General features: G+C 38.4%; 1 protein-coding gene across 7 annotated transcripts; it reads right to left on the bottom strand.

The window, feature by feature from the left end:
- Nucleotides 1-982: 982 nt before the first annotated feature.
- Nucleotides 983-22,412, bottom strand: etv1 (ETS variant transcription factor 1). 7 transcript variants are annotated; one of them, XM_086078280.1, is made up of 13 exons: nucleotides 21,671-22,412; nucleotides 20,829-20,900; nucleotides 20,604-20,691; nucleotides 20,027-20,074; nucleotides 14,012-14,065; nucleotides 6,689-6,818; nucleotides 6,414-6,584; nucleotides 5,662-5,912; nucleotides 4,513-4,584; nucleotides 4,360-4,428; nucleotides 4,102-4,271; nucleotides 2,813-2,914; nucleotides 984-1,668 (listed from the first exon to the last, which is right to left on the bottom strand). In XM_086078280.1, the coding sequence occupies exons 2-13, from the start codon at nucleotides 20,871-20,873 to the stop codon at nucleotides 1,447-1,449; spliced, it is 1,422 nt and encodes a 473-aa protein (XP_085934406.1). In that variant the 5' UTR covers nucleotides 20,874-20,900; nucleotides 21,671-22,412; the 3' UTR covers nucleotides 984-1,446. The 7 variants fall into 7 exon arrangements, with proteins under 7 accessions (XP_085934403.1, XP_085934404.1, XP_085934405.1 ...); XM_086078283.1 differs by having other exon boundaries at nucleotides 20,604-20,688; XM_086078277.1 differs by having other exon boundaries at nucleotides 983-1,668; nucleotides 4,360-4,584.
- Nucleotides 22,413-22,626: the final 214 nt, after the last annotated feature.

Genomic DNA, 22,626 nt, shown 5'->3' with positions numbered 1-22,626 from the left:
TTGGAAAAAATAAATAAAAAAATTGACAAATGATGAGAAAATAAATCGCTAAATTAGTCTAAGGGGGAAAATAAAAAAAAGTAAAATATGTCATTCATCTCCCAAGGTAATTTTTAAGAGTGCGATTTGTTTTACATTTAAATTCCAAGCGCAAGACACTTCGTTAAGTACACTCACACCAATGAATCGCAAGATAACACTCGGAGAAGTATTCATTGAACATTATGTTTATTATTGTGGTTGACAGATATTTATAATAAGCTACACGAGGGGGTCAAAACATTAGAAACAGTAGGACGCATGTTCTGGAGGAGGGAAGAAGGGGGTTCCTAATGAAGTGTCCGGTCAATCCATTGACGTTCATGAGTTCATTGGCCCACTTCCGAGTGCGTTTTTTTTTTTTTTTTGTCCTAACGTCTTTTGATCTTTTCGACGTCTCCAAAAAGTCACTTTGGCGCTCGTGTTCTCTTCAAATGAGCACATAAGCAGGAAGTAGTGCTAAAATCCCCCAAAATACAGAATCAAAGTCTGTCCAGTCTCACTGAGGTGTCGCATGCTGGAAGGTAGTACTCTTAATATTTTTTATTTATTTAAACAAAACACTTAATGTACAAACAGAAACAACGCCAAAGAGCCGTCAGAGTCCATAAAGTGCACATCGACAAAATAATGTTGACGGTGATGATAATAACAATAATAATTGTAAATGGGCCTTGCACCCTATTTTTCATGGTGAATCCTCAAAAAAATGGTCAGACTGACATCATGCTCGGCTCACCTTAGATAGCAATATTGGATTAATTATTATTATTATTTTTTTTACAATTTGGTCTCACCCAACTGATCGGAGCTCATTTGGGCAAATTACCAATATGAAAACTGGAATTTTCCCCAAAATGGCGGACTTCCTGTGTGTTTTCAGGACTGGCTTCTTCAGACTTTTTTTGTGGGGCTGGGCTTGGGGGTGCTAAATTTTCACCCCCCCCCCCCCCCCCCCCCAAAAAGAAGCAAAAAACATTCCAGCCAAAATAAACGTTTAGCAATCGTCCATCAGTTTATGTCTAGGAGAAGTAGTTCCAATTTAGTAGCAATGGGACGAAATCTCTCGCCTTTTAAGAAGCCCTGCAATGAACCTAAAATGGCCGCTGCAAACCAAAATGGCTGACATTCTGCGTTTTCGCACATGTCTTCTAGAGACTTTTTTGTGGGTCCAGTCATGTAAGACACCAAATTTCATGCTGCTAAATTAAACGGACTTTGAGGGCTGCATTTAAATAATAATAATAACAATAATAATAATAAAAAACACTTAGCAATTTAGCATCATCCTGTCAAGTTTTTTGTAGGAGGAATTGGACAAATCTCAAGGATGGCCCAAAATGTCAAATAATAACAATAAGGGAGGATGGGTTTCTCTTTTTTGATTCGAGTCTTTGTCCTCGTGGTCTAGTAGACGTAGGCCTCGCTGTATGGGTGCGGCTGGCAGTAGGACGCCTCCTGGGCGTAGGGGGCGCTCTCGTCAAAGTGCGACAGCGGGACCGTGTCCTCCTCGTTGACGTGACGCTCGATGTCGCTCTTTAGGACCGGGCGTTGGTTGTCGGGGAACGCCATGGAGAACAAGGCCTCCGGGTCGCACACAAACTTGTACACGTATCTCTCGCCCGCCACCTGCCAGTGATGGATGGATGGATGGATGGATGGATGGATGAGGAGGAGGTGGGGAAGGTTGGGATGGAGTTTAGTGTTAAAATATAAATAAACTTGTTGAAAAATTTGTCACATTCTAAAAACGTCACAACATCCAATTGGGTTTGATTAAATAAATGTGGAAAAAGTAGATCCAGAGGTATTAATATTAGCGCATTCATATATATTGGCAATGTAGAAAATATTAGATCATATTAAAGGGGTAAAAATACGCATATAATAAAATACACAGATGTTTGGAAAAAGAGAAATAAGAGATGACAAATATGCAAATATTAGCTAAAAGATACAATAAAATACAAATATTGGAAAAAGTAAACCAATATTTGATGAAAAATACAAGCATTAGAAAAATCATATAAATAAATAAAAAACCTACTGTAGGTAAAATATACACCAAATAATACAAAAATATTAGTGACAAATATAACATTTGAGAACTATTAGGGAAAAAATTTATGATATTGAAAGAAAAAAAAGAGGAAAAATACTTTTAAAAAATCCCGATATATATATATATATATATATATATATATATATATATATATATATAACATATTTGGAGAAAAAATACAAAACTTTTTTACAAAATATAAATACTGCCTATTTAGAAAAAAACTATTGGATTGAAAGTGCAAGTCTATTCGTAAAAAACTAGAGTATTTTTAAAATATTGGGATAAACTACAAAAATATTAGACAGAAACCTTAAAAAAAATGTTTAGAAAAAATATCTAAAACCAAGAGAATAAAATACAAAATGAGCAAATATTAAAAATATATCACAACTATTAAATGGAAAATACACAATTATTGGATGAAAAATAAACAAATGCTGGATAATAATTTCTCTACATAATAATACAGTATTAACAAAAAAATGCAGAAATAAGACTATAAAGACTAAAAATATACAATTGTTGAAAATACACAAAAGAATTTAAGGAAAAATTAAAAACAACTAAACTATTAGTGCTAATTTGCAAAGGTCTAAAATTTTAATGTTAATTGTCTGTCTACATGTTTGTTGCTCATGTCTGGAGTTGGGTCGCTCGTATCTCAAAGCACGAACGGCCGTATAAACATGTTGTCTGCACTCGACTCACCTTCTGCATGATTCCCTTCTCGTAGTAGTAGCGCAGCGATCGACTCAATTTGTCGTAGTTCATGGCCGGTCGGTTCTTCTGGATGCCCCAACGGCGTGCCACCTGTGTCATACATACACACACGCGTACATATTTAGCAACAATGGCTGACACTCAGCAGCTGTGACAAAGCAAAGAGTCCACGTGGCGCTAATAACGCTGATTAGGGCGTACTGTAGCGCACTGACTGGTGTGGTTGGCGTTCATTACCGCGCTCCGAGGAGGAAGCAGATGTTGCGGCACCTGTCTGGCGTCGCGCCCACCTGCCCGCCCGACAATCACCCGACCTCCCAAACACACAGCTGAGGTATTAACAGCCATTTTGGAGGCTTATTTTCTAGACTACTGTCATATATAAAAATGGGGAAACACCCAAGTTGACTTCGTAGGGCATTACTCTCAAGGAAAAGGAAGAAAGTGCCTTGGACAATGAGCCACATGCTGCATCATTAAATGTTTGACAATAATAACAGTAATACAAATTGATAACAATAAAAGTAATAACACCGTAATAACAGTGTAATAAGCTGCGATAGAATAATAACGCTGTTATAACGCCATAGTGCCTTCCATAATAATAACTAATGTAATACTAGTTGTGATCATTTCTTACAAACAGTGTGAAAATGACATAATGCTGGTGTTAAAAATGCCACAATACCAGACACGGCGACATGAGGAAAAGCTAATTTAAGCAACATCATGAGGCAATAACTAATTTGCATAGTTTCTAGTCATGTAATGTGTGCCAACACTGTAATGACGGTGCACTAACAATATTGCCTACAATTCCATCAGTGCGAACTTTCTTTCTCAAGTATTAAAGTGTAATAACACCATAATAATGATAATAATGCAATAACACACAACTAACACTGCTAATGATGTCATACTAGCACCACTGTAGCACTTTGAGGTTTGATGTCAGAAGTAAAGTGCTTTACAAATAAAATGTATTATTATTATTAAAGTATTTCCTAGGATTCCCGTTGGCTCTCACCTCCATCACTGCAAGAACAAAAATAATAACACTCTAATAATGTAACAACAACAAAAACAATATAACAAGTCTGTAATAGCACAGTATTTCCATATAACCTCTAAGCTTTCAACCCCCGTTAATTGTAATAATGCTGTAATAACACCATAATAATATTTGGTCAGATTCCTTCAGCTTTCAACCCTTTCATTGAAATAACAACGCCGTAACAACACCAATAATTCCCATGAATCTCAACGGCTCCTCTCACCTCCTCAGGTTCAATGAGCTTGAACTCCATGCCGCGGCCCGTCCAGGCGATGAAGTGCGAGTTGGCCGGGTCATCCAGTAGCGCCACAAGGAACTGCCACAGCTGCAGAGACCCTCGCCGCTGGTAGGACGGACCCTCGCGGTACAGGCCCGCTTCCTGCTTGATGTCGCCTGAAAGCCACGAACATATTCACGGTTTAAGTACCACATCACGCTTGGCCTTCTGTCTTCAGATAAGTCTCGGGAGTACATTACCTACCTTCCATTTTCTCAGGCACCACGCAGGTGTCGTCGTAAAAGTGCCTGGCTACTTTGTCAAACATGCAACCTGGACAATAAGAAGGAGCGTTGGAAGTGTTGTTGTTGTTGTTGTTGTTGTTGTTGTGAAGGCTCCAAAGGTCATATCTGATACCTTCAGTCCGGTTGGCGTGGGCCAGGTAGCCATCTTGGCGCAGGTAGACTGAATGGCAACTGGGCACCTCCGCTGAAAGTCAAGCAAAAAGAGTGTTAAAAAAAAAAAGAAGAAAGATCTGAAAGCGGCATTAAAAACACAACAACAAGAGACAAGAATGTCATAACCTCAGGGCTAGCTTGTAATATCACACCGCTAATACACGCTCGCGGCTAATATAAGACGATAAAACGAGCTGACAAGCTCTGCGAGATACAATAAAAACAACCTCAAGTGCTCCACGGAATATTATGCTGCTGGAAAATTGTTAGCATGAGAGTACGTATGATAAAAGGATGTTTGATAGCATAACATGTTAGCATTCTATGGTATGACGAGCTAATAGCTTCATTGTGTGATAGCATGACAGCGCAAGACAAATTGGCCATTCAATCTTCATCAAACTTCATCAGGCTAATGGGCGCGTGGCGGAAATGTCGCTAATCACATTAGCCGATAGCCGCGCCCCTCCACGCCATCCTGTCCTCTTGTCACTACAAAGTCCACTAAAAATCCTTCCATCATTAGGTTTGTGGAAGATATTTTCTCTGAGGGATGTACTGTAAATGTTAGCTTCGGTTATCTGTGAGTAACTTAGCAAAGTTTAATATCTTGCTTGCTAGCTTACGTTGGCTCTACAGCACGCATTTCAGCTTCAAAGGTCAAACCAGATGTAAAGGGTTGCTTACTAGTGTTGCCGTTTGAACATTATGGTAAAAACATCTGTCGAGATTGTGAAGCTATACAGTTTGTGTGTTGATAGAAAACATAAATAGAGGTGACATCCAACTGAAGCTCTCCAGCATTTGAGCGTAGGATTGAGAACGTTGACCGGCCGTAACCTCCGCCCACTCCCTTATTAGCACGCCACAGGAAATGGCTCCCACCGCAGACCCCCAATCCGCCAGACGCCCTGTGCTTAATAATGGGCAAACTCAATCAACCCCACTACATTTCTCTCCCTCCCTATCCAGAATAGAGTAAGCAGGGTCTGTACTTTTTTTTTTTTTTTTTTTACTTAAGTACAGGAGAGTTGAATCAGTAATTATTTTTTGACCACAATTATCTGTGTGAATACTTTTGCCACTCATGTGGACTACCCCTCCTCACCAGAGTCGTAGTTGAAGTCTCGGGGCTCCTGTTTGATCATCATGGCGGCGGGGTACATGTGGGGCAGCGGGGCGCCCATCATGGCGGGGTGGGGTTCGAACAGCGGATCGGCGTACTCCTGCTTAAAGCCTTGAGGCGGGAAGGGGATGCTGGGCTCAGACATCTGTCGCTGGTACAGGGGCCGGGCGTCCCGGGACATGGTCGGCGGGGACGGGAACGAGTGGCACGGCTCGGAAAGCTGACGTCGGAATCTGAGCGGCAAAAATATGAAAACAAATAGATTCTTTGCTACTGTTAGCCATCAATGCTCGCATATTGTGTACACCCCGTTTTGGTGTGGAATTGTATGTAAACGTTGCCGCCATATTGAATGTGGAAAGTGGTATTAAGAATAAACAATGACTTTTGATTGTATTTGGACAAATTATTTTTGGATAGACACAAATATATGTCTAGTATTTATTACCGTAACATCGAATCACTCATGAAAACATATGCTACATATTTAGCTACCAATTTACGTAGCACTTACTGTGATGATAAACCAGTCCATTTACTTGGGATTAGTTTATGTGGCAGCTCTAACACATTCAATATGGCGGATGCATCCTACAGGCCAAACCATTCAGCGTGGGGTTTATTTATATTAGATATCTGTAGTGTTTATTAGCCACAGAGGGCTAGCATGTTGTAGCTGCCCTTTGCAACGAGGAGCTAGCTAACTTCCTTAGCTTTTAATACTCAAACTGTACCTGTGGTCCATGGCGTAGGCGGAGTCGGGTAGGGAGGGCGGAGCGTGGGCGTAGGTCCGCTCGGGTTTGGGCGTGGGGGCTGCATGATGAAGGGGGGACACGGGGGTACTACAGGGGGGCGTCACTGGGCTGGAGGGCTTCATGCCTGCGTGCTGTTTCTGCTCGTAGGCACTGCGCCACACACATCACATACAGTACATATTCTAACATTTCTCGTCGTTGTATTATTTCTATTGTGCGAGTTAATTTAGTGTGAAGGTTGAGGAAGCACAGACCTGACGTTGTACAGGCACTTCTCTCCATACTGGAGCTTGAAGGGCCGCTCTTGGCTGCAGGTGGAGCTCAGCTCGGAACACGGACTGTGCAGCTCCCTCTTGATCTTCAGCTGCAGTCCGTGAAACGCCACTACATCAGGAGACAGGGGGGACATCGGTTAGGGTTAGATAGAACAATTAGAGGTGACATGATATGCAATAAGACAAAAGGGAGCAATGGCAAAAGTGACTGTAAAATGTCTGCTTCAAACCAAAATGGCTGACTGGTTTTTTTTTGGGGCATGCCTACCAAATTTCATCTTGATAAGCGACCTCGTATCTTCACTGTGTTTGCCCTCACTAATGAAAAGCAGTGATTGGAAGAGTGCAGACATGATGACTAATCTCATTTCCACTTTGCGCCTAAACGCTTTATCCTTCAACAATATCCAGACCTCCAACAAGTGGACCTGCATGGAAGGTTCTGATTCTGAAAGACTCCAAAATTGGGGTGGTGACGGGTGAGATATTAGAAGGAGGATTTTCTCACGTCTTGACTGACAGCTGCTGTATGAGTACGAGTGGATTTGCCAACACGGCATGTGATGCGCAGCCGGGCCCCTGTTGGGAGGGGGGTAGTTGGGATTGGGGGCTGAGATTGGGGGGACGGGGTGGTGGGGGAATGCCCTTTCTGGGTCATCGATCTGAGGTAAAAAATACACTTCCTGTGTGGAGACCTTTGACGATGCTCACGTGCGGAAAAAAAACCTTTGTGAGTGTTTAAATAGCACCAGCAACATCTATGCTAATTGACGTTAGCATCTCAATGGTGTTTCGCATTATAGGTTAGCATAAAACTAGCTAACTTTTATTAGACGAAATGATTTGGTTGAACATTTTGGTTTTAAATACTACATTTTGAATTATTTTGTTTTGTTTCAATTTTATAGTAAATTTTAACTGGAAGTAACTGCTTGAAGCAAGTACACTTTACATGCTAGCGAGAGTGAGAACAGATGCTAAGGAACACTTTGAATTTTCCTTAAAACACTGTCTAATGAGTTTCAAGAATGTCTGAGATGTAAAACTATATTTAAAAAGTTATTTATATGGACTCACTAAAGCAAAGATTTCCACCAATCGCAGGCAATCGTGTACCTAATGAAAAGTCCCCTTTCGCTTAAGACGTCACACTCTCCGCACAACCTCCTCGTGGTTGATCAACTCATCAATAACAGGCTTATTCTGGTGTATTCAATTCGATCTGGCTATGTTTAAGTAGTGTCAATAAAGATATTTAATCGAACCGTGATAGCGTCACCACGACGTCCAAGAGTCACACATGGAAATGTCACAATGGATTTTTAATGGCGGGGTGCCAAGGTACGCTAATCGATAGCGAGCCCAACGCCAGACGCTTCCTTTTCTTGCATTGAATGTCACGGTCATCACGGCGTGATTGCTCTCATTATCTGCGCATTGATTAAGAAGTAAGACGCCAGTGTCAAAAAAAAAAGAAAAAAAAGAAGCACTTAGAACAATAAGCAGCTTTAGCTGTAATGCCAATGTTTTCCACAGATCAAATCCATACCAACTGTTTGGGTGGTTTATCACGAGTTGTCAAGCTTCACTGGCATGCTCACCCTCACACAATGACAAAAAACTCAAATTCCTGGTAGTCATCTATTTAGAAAAAAATTTGTCTTTGAGGAAATAGACAAAATGGTCACCCAAAACCAAAATGTGGTTTTCAGCCATAGCTTCTCGAGATCATTTTGTGGGTCTCCTCAGTATGTCTGCCAAATTCAATGTAGTTAAGTAAAACTGTCTTGGGGGCTGAATTGCCCAACCATTCACGCAATGAGTTTTACGTTGAATCTAGCTTTTCTGCCATGCTCTGTCCATACACAATGGTGAGTCCACATTAAGGATGGGCATTTGGTGGCCTTTTGACCACTCAAAAAAATAAAACAATAAACATTTAAAAAAAATAAAAAATAAATTGCTGATAAACATTCAATTTAAAAAAGGGGCAAAAAACAAATATGAAAAAAATAAGAAAAAAAATCAGCGAACATTTTCTTCTAAACGTGGTTCTTGTACAAAAATCTTTGACTCAGTCATTCATTTCTGAAATATTTTGTAAGTTGTTTCAACGGTTCAACAGACAGCAAGATGTATTCCACACTGCACGCATTTATTAACAACTGAAGACAATAACTTTCCTGGTCTGCTCGGCAACACTCAGGCAACATATGCAAAAACCTTCTTGTCAAAAGTCAGACCTTCAAAATAAAAGCAATAACACAGTTTCACCACACTCTCTTGGGCCACAAGGTGGCTTATCTTTAAAAAAGTATATATATATATATATATATATATATATATATATATATATATATATATATATATATATATATATATATATATATATAATGAATAGGCCTACATGAATAAATAAACAATTAAAAAAGAAAAAAGAAAAAAAATATTTGAATAAAAATTTTCTGCCAAAATGAAATAAACAAAACCATTTAAGGAGAGAAATGAAGTAAACACACTTGACTTGCTTTAGCGGACCACAAAAATAAATGATGTGGTGGGCACATAATATAGAAGAGTACGTATACTCCCTGCACGGTAAAAACAGTTGGGTCAAAAATAACCCAACTATGGGTCAAAAAGTCAGTTTGACTTTGAGTCAAGAAATGGGTCTTTTAATGTCAAACAACTCATAAATATTGGTCTGATCATTTACTTGGGTCAAAAAATTGGGTCATATAAAACAACCCAGAAAGTTGGGTCAAATTAACCCATAAAGTGGATCGATACACTTTTGATCCATAATTGGGTTACTTTTGACCCAACTGTTTTTAGAGTGTACACATTTGAACAGCACCACAAATTGAACACATGATAGGAAGTGATTCCCAGCATAGCTCAGGGTGAGTTTAGAAGGACCCCTAAAAAAGGCCAAAATAACCCAAAAATTGCTGCCAAAATGCCCTAAAGCGCAATGTCAGACTTTCATTCATAAAAAATAATAATAAAAAAAAACACATCCTGGCTAATTAATGAGTCCTTGGCTGTGACATGTTAGAAATTCTCAGGTACGAATGGTGTGTTTTTGCCGCCCATATTTGTCAAACCCTTTCGCAGTTCAGTCATTAAACAAAAAAGTTGGGGTGGAAAAAAATATTTTTTGGCAAAGGGTGAAAAAACCTTCTATTCCATTTTCACCTACTGTAGGTGCTGGCCTTCGTCGTTAAACGGCGGTGAGGCGGCGGAGACGGAACGTGTGGCCCCATTTTACACCTCCGCCATTCCCCGCTAAGTTATGCTAATGGTAAGCATCTGTGGAGATGAGACAAAGAAGAAGCTTCTTCCTTCGCCACACTTCCACCATGCTGCTTCCACGCCGACGTGACATTGAAGACGACCGCCAAGTCAAAGGCCAACATTTTACAGCAAACGAGTCTTCTTTCCTCAAAGCGACAGTCTCCAATATCTTGACAGTGAAAATGTAAGGGGAGGTTTAAAAATGTGTTTAAATAGGATTAAACGTGTTTTAAGTGTGGGAGGGTTAAAAGTTTTTATATCGTCTCTCCTGTATATTGCAGATCTTCATCAATTGCAAGTCTGTAATGTATCTACTGCGATTCACTGTACTTTCAACAAGCCTTCCTTTCATAAATATGTCTTTCAATATGGTTTATTCTAAAGGGACAGTGTACACATTGTGCGCTTGTTTATTTCCAAGCTGTGGTTTTGGGACGTATTTACAGTAGCGCGGTGGGCTTTTGCGGTACAGACAAAAAAAAAGAAAGAAAAGAAACCGCGCTAAAATAATAGAAGCTGTTTTTAATCCAATGGCATGGTTTATTTTTGGAGTATTTTTGTGTATGTTGACGTCCTATCAAGCATCATTCATCATCTTTGTCTACACGGGCCATGGTGGCGGTGCTATAGGAACCCATATGGGAGAGGTGGCGTCTGGGATGCCCAACCACGCCGCCATCTGTCAGCAGCCTGCCAGTGTGCCAACTCCGCCCGCTCGGATGGTCAGCAGCACTCCTGAAGGACAACCGGACCGTCGCCCTGACCTCTTCGGCGGGCTTTACATTCAACTACAAACTAGTTCTCATTAAGTGCTTGTAACGGTGGTGGGCGGAGCCATCCAAATATGCAAATTCCACATTGGTCCATATTTTCAGTTTGTCAAATACAGCGGATCCACATTTACACAAACACGTTGAAACTTATTAAAATACACTTTATGAAAATATGTCTCAGTGGCTGTATTCATTCTCTCACTTCCAAGACTCCTGTATAACATTATAGTTTAAGGAAACAAAAATAGGACGCCGTTGGCCGGACAGTTGTCCCCCCCCAAAAAAGAGCATGCTTGCTTCTAGCAATAAATGACGCATAAAACAAAAGAGAATGTAGATTTGAACACCAAAATGCTTAAATCAAATGAAATAATAATGAAAGACAACTAGTTTAACTGACATAAGTTAAAATAGACATGCTAACAGAACTTAGCATTGACGTAACGCAATTATAAAGCTTCAGACAACTGCTACTCAAACAAACGCAGCACAGAAACACATACAAAAACTGCATACAAAACAAAAGAATTAAAAATTGTATATTTAAATATCAAAATGTTCAATCAAAACATCATTTTGTCTGCCGTAGGTCAGCCAGCATAATGCTAACGTATAGTGCGAAACACCGTAGACAGGCTAACAGAACCTAGCATTGACAAAACGGCAATTATAAACCTAATAATATTAATAATCATCATTATTATAATTTAATGATAAATGTAGGTGTAACATCAAATTGCTGAATTTAAATGCATTTATATGACCTCATGAAGTGTTTTTGTAGCATTAGTACTGTATTTAGTTCAAATCGAAAACTGAATTTGAAAATGGTAAGTTCTTTGTAATACTGCAATGTTTCATTTCGAGCTGATCCCAGGTCAATACGACATAATAGTAACATATATTATAACTAATGCTAATAAAGGGGAGCCAAACAACTTTTATGCACACATTGTCACGTCAGAATGTTTATCCTGAGTAAACAAAAAGCAGGAAAATATTTATTATTCATTGATTGTCATCATTTAATTGTTCATCTACATTAAATGTGGCGTCATGAGAATAAGTGTTATCTTTTCATGATGACCGGGATCTCCATCTGAGAAAACATCCGATCTAAATGTACCCTGATGGCTTTAATACGCTTTTATTTAAGCTTTCTTTGTCAATCAATCAATCAAACGGAAGTAAAGGAGTCAAGAGCAGAGTGAGGTCAGGAATGCTAAAAGTAGTTTCAAAACGGCTTGTCTAAAGTGTTTTTCTTAAGCATAATCAGCTTGAACTTCTTCATGTGTCATTTCAAGTAAGAGGGAAAAATATTAGAAGTATAAAAAAAAAAAAAAAGGGAAAAAGAAACGAAAAGGAAGACCACCCATTGCTTCTTGGGCCTGGAATGCCTACAGGAACCTGCTTCAATTCCAACCGAGTTAAACGATCTAACTTAGAGGCTTAAAGTCCAATTTAAGACTATTTAGGAGAGTTTCAAAGGGCCATATTGATCTAATTTAAGAATATAAAACTAAGAGATTATTCATAGTTTCGCTCAGTTACATCTGAGATATGCTAATAAGTTGAATTTCTCAGACACGGCCACATTGTTATTGGGTTTGTGGTAATCTTTCTCTAACCTACACTAGTGACGTAGTAAAGTCATTCCAGTAAAACTACATTAAAAACGTGTGAGAAAAACACACGTCTGTTTTGGATACCTGCTTCTGACTGGGGCTTGGAGTTTGCCAAAGTTCAAGCTTCAATGCTTCAAATCAAAATGGCTGACTTCCTGTTCAGTTTCAGGTATGGGTCTTTGAGACTTTTTTATGCCTACGATAGACATGTCCACCAAATTTTGCGATGCCCGGTGAAACTGGTGTCGGGGGCTATTTTTTACATTTATTTATTTTAGTCATGCCCTAAAATTTGTCCAAAATGACTGCTTTAAACCAAAATGGCTGACTTCCTGTTCCCTGTTGCACGACAACCAGTTTAACTGGTGTCGGGGGCAATTTTTTTTTTTCTGTAGAAGTGTGAGCGCTGGAATTTGCCGCAAATTATTTTTTCAATCCAAGATGGCTGACTTTGTATAAATTTAGGTGTGGGACCTTGAGACTTTTTCATGTGTCCTTTTTAAGATAGTCATGTCAACCAAATTTTGCAGTGCCTGGTAAAACTGGTGTTGGAGGCTTTTTTTCTTTTCTTTTTTTTTGTCAACGTGCACTCCCTGGAATTTGTCCAAAATGGCTGCTTTAAACCAAAATAGCGGACTTCCTGTTCAATTTCAGAAAAGGTCATTAAGACTTTTTTGTGTGTCCTGTTTTGATAGACGTCTCCACCAAATTTTGTAAATGATTGGTCAGGTTTACAATAGTTTTGGACTTAGTTGTGGAGTTAGTTTTAATTTTTCTAACATTTTTGTTTTTATTTATTTCATTTGCGAAAATATAAATTTTAGTTATTTTGTTAGTTTTTGTTAACTCTGACAACCTTGCTGATTTTGTCTGTCAAATTAAGAGCCCCAGATTTGCCTAAAATTGCTTCTTCAAACCAAAATGGCTGACTTCCTGTTCAATTTCAGGTGTGGGTCTTAGACCGTTTCATACATCCTGTTATCATAGACATGTCCACTGAATTTTGCGATGCCTGGTGAAAATGGTGCTGGGGGACTATTTTTTGGTTTTATTTGTCTGTTTCTTGCGTTAAAACATCGGACAGGAAGAAATGTGAGTGCTTGGTGCCGTTTCACTTTGGCGTCCTGTCCCAAAGACATGTGCTCGCTCTGGTGGTCCCCACTGAGCTCCCCCCTCCTCACTGCCAAGTCGCATGGCAAAGCAACCAAGTGATACTAACACACCTTCAATTTCCATCCAGAGTATTCTTGGAAACATTGTGAGCAAAAACGCGCTTTCATTGCGTAAAATAACGACAATAGCGAGGGGCCAAAAAGAAGAAGAAGAAGAAGAAGAAAAATCCTGATTTAGAGGAAGGTTTGCACAAAAAGAAAAAAAAAAAGGTCGAGGGGGCGTCTCGTGAGATGAGAACATTTCTATTCTGGATTAAAAAAAACAACAACCAAACACCCCCCTCCCTTTTACTGCCTCCCCCCCAAAATCAGGTGACACTCAGCCTGGCCCTCCCAATGTTAAAAATATCCTCTAAAAACAATATTCATCCCTATGCAAATAAGCACACACACGCGCGCGTACGCACACACACACCGAGTGGTGGTCGCACTCACAGTTTTCAGTCTGGAAGTCTGGGACAAACTGCTCGTCATTGTCGGGAACTTGAGCTGCAAGCACAAAGAAGACAAGACAAGACACCTTGAGATGTTTGTGATGTTGATCCCAAGTCCAAACCCCCCCTCCAGGACCCCCGAGTGAACATCAAGATGGAGCTGCTGCTTCTTCTTCCTCCTCTTTGTCTTTCTTCTCGTAAGCCTCCAAACCGCTCCGCACGCTTCAACGTGGAAGCTGGCGGGCGCCGAAAATGGCGTCTTCACAAAGAATAATAATTATGAAAATGATTAAAATTAAAATTAAAATACTAACAAAAAAGCGACTTAGTTGCCGGAATTAAATAAATAAATATTTTTTTACATAGAAGAAAGTAAGCAATTTTAGTTGGGTCCTTGCAGCGCTTCTGCTTTGGCCTAATCATAATAATAATTCCCTTAAAAAATATATTTTAATTCAAAATAGTACAATAAAATATGTACCTGTATTTTCAAAATGAATATTTTAAGAATAATTAGGATTTTCTCTAACATTTTTTTTTACATTCATCTAAAGGTTTTCAAAATAATATTAGATTTTTAAAATATCTAGAAATCAATAGGTTTGCTATGAACAGTTGCAAAGATAATAAATCATTTCCATTTAAAGAGTCATTACCAAAAATAATTATTTAAATACAAATTACAGCTCCTAAATGATATAGTCTCCAAAAATAATCATGACCTAAGCTTGTAAAAACAAATTTATAATTTCTATTTTTTGAACTTCTAATAATATTTTAAAATAATATTTTCTATGTTTGTCATTTAGAATCTTTGACATTTGACAAGAGCTGTATAAAACAAAATCTGCTATTAAAAAAAATCATATCCATTTTCAAATGTAGTGTAGTGTATTTGCATTTAATATATAATAATAATTGAATAATATAATTTACACGTAATATAAATTAATCAAAGCAACCAGTATCATTGTACACCACCACAATAATACAATTTTAGTAGTTGTTGCAATATTGTCTTTGTAAAAGACTTTGTCTAATGACTTGTCCAGTGTCATATGAGTCAAAGGAGGACAAAGGCAAATCATTGCAAAAAAAAATAAATATATATATATATATATATATATATGACCAGAACGTTGATAATTAATATGCCTTTCAATGCGTAGGTGACTCTCCACTTCCTGGCATGCCATCACGCAGTCTCCCATTGTTAGCATCTTCTAATTGGCTCCCGCCCCCCCCCCCCCCCCCCCCCCACTATCCCCTGCTGAATGTTACCTGCTACCTGTGCACCTGCCCGCTTGGCTCTTCCAAACATGACCGACCCCAAAAATTCTAATTCCCCAACCCGGACGCTGCGATAATCAAGATTCAACACGGCCATTATCACGTCTATTTATACACTTAAGCTCGAGTTAGCGTAGCACGTCTTGACATGCCTGTCCCCCCCTTATTCTCACTCTGGATGAGATAATGACGCAATTTTAATGTTTGTCATCCATATATTTATTTATTTAAAGCAGGGGGGGGGGGGGGGGGACCTGCGAAGTCAGGCATTCACTACACAGCGAGAGGATTTCATCTGGTAATCATTGACTATCGATAACAATTGAAGAAACATAAAACTGAAATTATTATTAAAGGCCCAAAACATTGAATTTGTATATTTCTGTCATTTTATAATAAGAATTCCGTTCATGCACATCATATTTATGTTCTTCTTTATCGAACTGGAAATAAGGGAAAGATTTCACACACCTGATTTACACATTTAAAAAGGGACTACCATAATACCGCCATAATAAAAATTAATATTTTATTAAAACACATAAAATAATAAAAACCATGCTCATTGGAATGCAACAGAATTTTTTTTCTATAACTTGCATTCTACTTTTTTTTATGTGCTTTGTGTGTTTTCACAAGATGTGATGAATTAAGACGATTCTGAAAAGCAGAGTGAGTGGAAATAAAAGGGAAAAGGAACCACCTTAAGTTCTTCTTGCTTGCCGTGTTAATGTGTACACGGTGGCCATTTCGAACATGTTAACGCTTCAACGCTTGAAAATTTCAGTCAGCTACCCATCGCTATGCCAACCGTTTTACACACTTCAAGTGCTATTTGTGTTTCTGTTTAAATGATGCTCTCGACGAACTGAAAACAAGTATGGTAATGTGCTGAAATGGAGTAAAAAAAAAAATCGGTTTTAGCAGATTGCTTGCAGTGTTTATATCACAACCATTTTAAGCAATCTAAAGCCACCATTTTATCCACTATTTTAAGTACATTCGTTTAAAAACAACTTAAAATGGGCGGTCAAACCCTTTTATGAGAATTTTTTAAATTTGAAAATAATACTTTCTGCAAAAATAAAAAGCGTTTTGTTATAGTAAAGGGAATAGTTATAAAAGATTTTTGGCAGACTGCGCTTGACAGACGCACATGGCAACAAATGGGAGCATTTTAAAGCACCGTATGCTTGAAAAGTGGACATTTTGGAGAAATCTGAGCACCTGCGCAAACGTCTGGGCGCTCCCCACGCAGCGCACACACGTTGAGGGGTGAGAAACGGACACAGGAAGGAAGGAAGGAAGGAAGTCGAGCACAAATGAGTCACCAGCATCGGTCTGTCAATGAGACAGTTGGCCGTCCCCACAAAAAAATTATATATTTTTGAGGGGGAATGCTTTCGCCATTCATAAAAATGACAGTGATTGTTTGAGTTACTAGTGAACGTTTCCATGACAGCTGACAAAGTTCTCTCAACTGGGAAATTCACTCCCGTTCCTTGGCTCCTTCCTTCCAATTACCTCGACTAATAAATCTCCGCTTTTAACGGACAGGAAGTTAAGACGCCGCCGTCGTCGTCGTCGGAAGTGTCATCCTGAGCCGGGATCAAATATTCATTTCATATTCAACATTTTTGTCTGCTGTCAAATCTCATTTCTTTTTAACAGAAACAGACAGAAGCATTTTGAAGTTGGTTAAAAGGAGTGCTCGCCTCCAAACACCTGAGAGGAGATTTTCTTTCTAAACACACACACACTCTTCTATTAGAATTAATGAAAAAAAAGAAAACTTCTTGATCATCATTTTAACGTGGAATATTGTGCTACAGATGTGGACTTCGAATATACATTTGTGATGGTGGAGCCATTTTGTGACAAATGTTTGAAATTCAAGCAGGTTCTTCTATTTATTTTTAAAAGGCTTCATAAGCATTCCAAAAAATTTTTGTAAGATTGCCATACATATGCTATTTTATTTTACATGGAAAGAAAAACATGTACATGATAATCATGGACTTGATTTTTAAAATCAATATTGCAAGATGATGTGGCAAAAAAAAAATCCACAGCGAAAACAAATAGTAAAAATGTAAAGTTTTAATTTTACTTTAGTTTTTCATGAATCTGCTTCGTTGGTTTAAAATTTGGAAGAAAAACAATTATATACATGTGGACTTAAGTTAATATTCACACAATACAATTCAGCATATTGTTGTAACAAAATATATATAGAATATTTTTTTTTATTCACCTGAAGTTAGGTCATTTGTGGTCAAATTAAAAAATATATATCATAAATGTGCAGTGTCCCTCCCAAAATCAATACTCATATAAACAATACAGCCATTTGTGGTAACTAATATGAGACAAATGAGGAGAATCTGACTTTTTTTTTTTTAAACGATTAATGTGTATCCAAATGGGAAACTTAAAAAAAAAAATCAATATTGACGAGATCACTGAGCCATTTAGGTAAAAAAAAAAAGAAAGAAAGAAAAAAGAGCAAGTGTCCACACTGGCTTTGATTTTACATGCAACAATTTACATTACATTCACACAAATCTATTGATTTCCTTTTTCATTATTTTATAAACACAGACTTTCAAAAGTCAACATATATGAGAATATTTGCGATTACACCTTTGAAAAATGAGTGCAATACTTGAATTTTAAAAAGACTTATACGCCCACTCAAAAGACTTATTCGAGAATTCCCACAAATCTGTTCATTTACTTCCGAGCTTCAGAAGAACTCAGTCATGTTTCAATCTCTTTTAGCATCAAGTTCAAACCAGATGAGAAGCCATTTAAACGCGCATTCAAATAAGACCAAACAAGTGAAACGCTTCACTTGATCCTCAGAAGCAAACTGTTGTACACTTTGAACAAATCTTGAGCAGAGTTGCACTAACCAAAAGTTGTGTGCTGCAGACACGGCGGAAAGAGGACGCTGGCGCTTAAATCCTGAAGCATCCCGTCTCACTTAGAGTGCAGTGAGCCAATCTTGCCATGGGAGGAAAAACATTGCAAGTAACCAAAAAAAAAAAGAAAAAAAAAAGAGTCTGCGAAAGAAAACTTTTTAAAAAAGAAAAGCAAAAAAAAAAAGAAAAAGTCTTTCTCTGTTGAGCGTGTCAGGAAAAAGCGGATAGATCCATTCTTGTCTTTTTGTGCAGGCGAGGAGGAGCAGGAGGAGGAATTGAAGCAGACAAGGTGATGATGCAGCTGGAGATGATGGAGAAGAGCGAGAGAGCGAGAGAGCTGTAGTGAGAGAGAGAGAGAGGGGGGGGGGGGGAGAGAGAGAAAGGCGGCACAGTAGCTCCCGCCAAAAAAGCCCAGCAGACAGTAAGCGTCGCACAGCTAATTTGTGATGACACTCCCACAGCTAGAACCTCCTCGCTCTACCATAAGACCCCCCTCCCCACCCCACAGCCCCCCCCTAATGTATGCAGGTGCCGCTTCGTAATTGGACGACTGTGGAATCGCAAAAATCACTCCCCCCCTCCCACCCTGCTGCACAAGTTTCATGTTGTTCAATGTACATTTTCAATGCATGGCAAAGCAATCCATTTTTAAAAGTCAAAAGATATTGGGGATATTATTATGTTCTTAAAAAAATTACCAAAACAGTCTCGCAAATATACATTTTGTTCATTCATAAAGTACATGTTAATCATTCAGGGAAAAACAAATCTCGTTTGTGTTTAAATGGCTTTCAATCCGTTTTGAGCTTCTTCTTTTTTTTAATCCAACAATAAATTAACAGATCTGTGGGAATTTAAAATATATTTTTCTAATGGTTCAAAGTACTTTTAATAAAAAATTATGTGCTAATTTATTTCACATATGGCAAAAATGTTTTGTCAAACTGAACAAGTCCACAATTATATCAGAGCAATAATTAAAAGTAAATTATCTGAGTTGTCAACATTTTATATGAATTATGAATTTTGCCTTAAAAAAAATCCATTTAAATTTAGACTGGTAGCGGTAGGTGGGAAGAGAGAGATAGTATGAAAGAGATAATAACGGAAGGAGAGATACTGTAAAGGGATACATAGATCGAGTGATAGAGAGATAGATTTTTTTTATTAATTCCATGAGACAAACAAGCTTATTCAAAGTTGCGCCTTGAGATACAAGTTGAAGCGATTCCATGACCACATTCGTAACTCAGATCATCTTCCCTATTGAAAATAATAGAAATATCATTAATCCGCAGTAATATTGGTAGGTTTTTTTTTGTAGAGGATGAAGAATATATTCTTGTGAGTATCATAATATTGTCTATAGTTTGTGTTCATATATCAATTTCTTAAAGCGTTATAACCCTGCTGAATAGATCTTACTTGTTAGGTGCTAGCTTTAGCCTAGCGGACCTCAAAGCAAAGTTATAGTGTTATTTTGAATACACAAAGTAAAGTTTTCTTTGTTTGTGGAACTAGAGAGCTTGAAGACTTTTGTTGAAGAATTCTTTATTATCTAAATATTATTATATAGGTTGTGAAGTGAGTTGAGTTCACTTCCACCATACAGTGCTCATATCTCAAATTTTTTGCTTGCAAGTCAAAGCGAAAAAATAAATGATGTGATGACGGCTTCTACCTAAGTCACCTAAGTCACTTGTATCTCAAAGTAAATTTTTGAGAGAGAAAAAAATCAAAGGTTGTCATATAACAGACTCCCCCCCACCCCACCCCCCACATTTTCGTACCCCAACGCTCACCTTCTGCCAGCCAAGTCTCCTGCAGTCGACTCAAATCCTGAAAAAGCTCTGCAGGAAGGTACCAAAAAGCAAAGGCCCAATTTTAAGACATGACCACCAAGGTTATTATCGTTCGCGAAAACTAACGTAATAAGTCAAATTTAAATTGAAAAAAATAAAAAAAAGCTGGTAGTCCACCTCAGTACCCAAACAAGCGCCGCCATTTTCGTGATACACGTTAATATCTGCATCTGCTCCATGCTCCTTTCAAGTGTTTTCAATAAACAGCTGAAAGTCCATCGGCGCTCGCGGCTCTCCTTGCCCACGTGCTAGAGCATCACATTACCTCTATTGCACCAATTATGTTTCCACTTCACTCGATCGACTGCTTAGCTAAAGCTTTCCTGTACCTCAAATTTTAGTTTACGACACAAAGCAAACACACGTTTGGACGTCAGATATTCTTTGGCAAGTCTCCTTCTCATGAAGTTTTTTTTTTTTTTTTTGGGTCCGTTCATCACAAAGGTCGCTACAATGCAGATGCACGAAACAACAACAATTGGATTGTGGCTCAAATGTTTAGCGGCCGTGAAATTACCTTCAGTGTCCACGGCCAGGTTGGACTTAATCAACTTTCTCCTTCTGTCGTTTGATGACCTCTCACAAATTCTCCCGTTCACCGTCTTCTGCACACACACGCACACACAAATCAATTGTGACCGTGTGTGAGCAAGCTTAACCAGCTCGAATATAAACAGCTCATTACATACAGTCTTTATTAGCATTAGTAGTTTTGGGACTTTTTACTTGCACGTTGACTCACTTTAGAGAGGCTGCGAGGCACCTGCTGGTCGTGGGATCCTTCCATCACACATCTGGTGGGATTCTTTCAGATCTAATGTCGGGAACAATAAACAAAAGTGACAGCGGTGAGAAGTAATGAAGTACAAATACTTGATTACTTATCGCTTGATTGCTTATAAGCAGATTCTTCAGGTATCCGCACTTGGGTTCTGTATTTCCTTTTCTGGTCGACTTTTTTTTTTACTTTAACTCATGACATCTGGAAACAGATCCAACGTGTCAAATAAATAAATAATTAAGTCAAATAAGGGTGTAGAAATAATAACAAAAAATATGTAAATAAATAAATAAATATGATGAATAAATACTCCTGTAATAAAATATAAAATGTATATAAATAAAATAAATAACATAAAAAATAATAATATATAATTACTAAATAAAAATAATTAATTGATTGACAGATTGAGATACATTTGGAGATTCCAATTCCTTTTTGTTATTGAGAATTTTTTTTCCTTCCCCCTGTTAATAGAAGCTAATTTAGCTTTTGGCCCGTCACAATGTTAGCATGTTAGCTACACTAAATGTTTCTAAATGTTTACTTTTTTCAGTCTTTTTAACAAATTGGACCCATTTTTTTAAATTGCAAACTCTTTATGTGCAGGAATTGAATCAATACAAATTTTTTATCTAGTCTTTTATTTGACTCAATATCTGTACTAAACACACAATGTGAATACTTGCTTCCTCTGCAAAATACCAATCATCATCTGGAAGTGACACATGAGCTCACTTTCCCGATGATCAACAAAAATATTGCCTTTAAAAATAGGACTTAAAGGTGATAAAAGTACTTACAGTATCCCCCGGGGTTGCTTGAGGGTGCGTGCACGCCGGGCTCGCTCAGAGCGCACTGCTGCTGCTCTCTTGGCCGCCTGGCGTCGCCTCTGCGCGGCCTCCCGCCATGGAGTAAACGCCCCCACCTTCCACCCACCACCATCATCAACATCCAGCCATAACTCCTCCTCCTCTCTACCCGGCTGTCAACGTCCTCCACCGGAGCCTGACGTGAGCAATGACGGTTAAGTGTTCTATGTCACAAGTTTTTTTTCTCTCCATGCAAACCGCCTCAAACCCTTTTCACACTGCATTTAGCAGGGCGCAGCATGCCGTCGTCAAAGACACGTTCGTTGTGCGGGGGCGGAGTGATTTAGTGTTATTTTGGCTGACTTATTTACGACATGATGAAGTAATTTTAAATGAATTAATTTTTATACATTTTAATAAATTAATGATTAAACTATCTAAAGTTCCTGCAGAGTCATTCGTTTTTCTCTGGAGCTTGTCTCTTCCTCCTCTTCAAAATGAGCTAAGTAAGGGCTTTCTTTCTGCCATAATGAATGATACATCTTGTCAAGGTGCGGCAAAATCTGTTTGTACTTCCTGGTAGGCTGCACTTCCAAAGATAGGCATGCTGGAAAGCAGTAATTTCCCACTACCAGGAAGTAGCATGTACTGAATTTCATTCATTCCGTGACCACATTCATATCCCAAATCATCGTCCCCCATTGAAATGTATGGAAATGCTACTAATCCGTTAAAGGCTCCCAATAAAACCCAACATAAATGTTCGTGTTCTTTTAAAATAATGAAACGTAACTCAAGCCATTGCTTGGAAGTTAACTCATTTGCTCCCAAAAACGTATAAATATGTTCTATTTCAAATGTTACTAGTGTCCCAAAGACGTATTTATAAGTTGTTGTTTTTTATGCTAGAGCATACAGAAGGCTTTGATGTAGCCTCTGAACTGAAG

The sequence above is a fragment of the Leptonotus elevatus genome, chromosome 6, assembly GCF_054856555.1.
Source record: "Leptonotus elevatus isolate MCC_2025b chromosome 6, RoL_Lele_1.0, whole genome shotgun sequence".
NCBI lineage: Eukaryota > Metazoa > Chordata > Actinopteri > Syngnathiformes > Syngnathidae > Leptonotus > Leptonotus elevatus.
The sequence above is the reverse complement of the archived record's forward strand: the minus strand, read 5'-3'. Positions and strand labels throughout refer to the sequence as shown.

Excerpts from the sequence above, each read along its gene's own strand:
- etv1 (XM_086078277.1), bottom strand. The coding sequence starts at position 20,873 with ATGGAAGGATCCCACGACCAGCAGGTGCCTCGCAGCCTCTCTAAA. Across the intron at positions 14,066-20,026 it reads GGAGACTTGGCTGGCAGAAG|CTCAAGTTCCCGACAATGAC; the intron begins GTGAGCGTTGGG and ends TTGTGCTTGCAG. Across the intron at positions 6,585-6,688 it reads AAGTGCCTGTACAACGTCAG|TGCCTACGAGCAGAAACAGC; the intron begins GTCTGTGCTTCC and ends TGTGTGGCGCAG.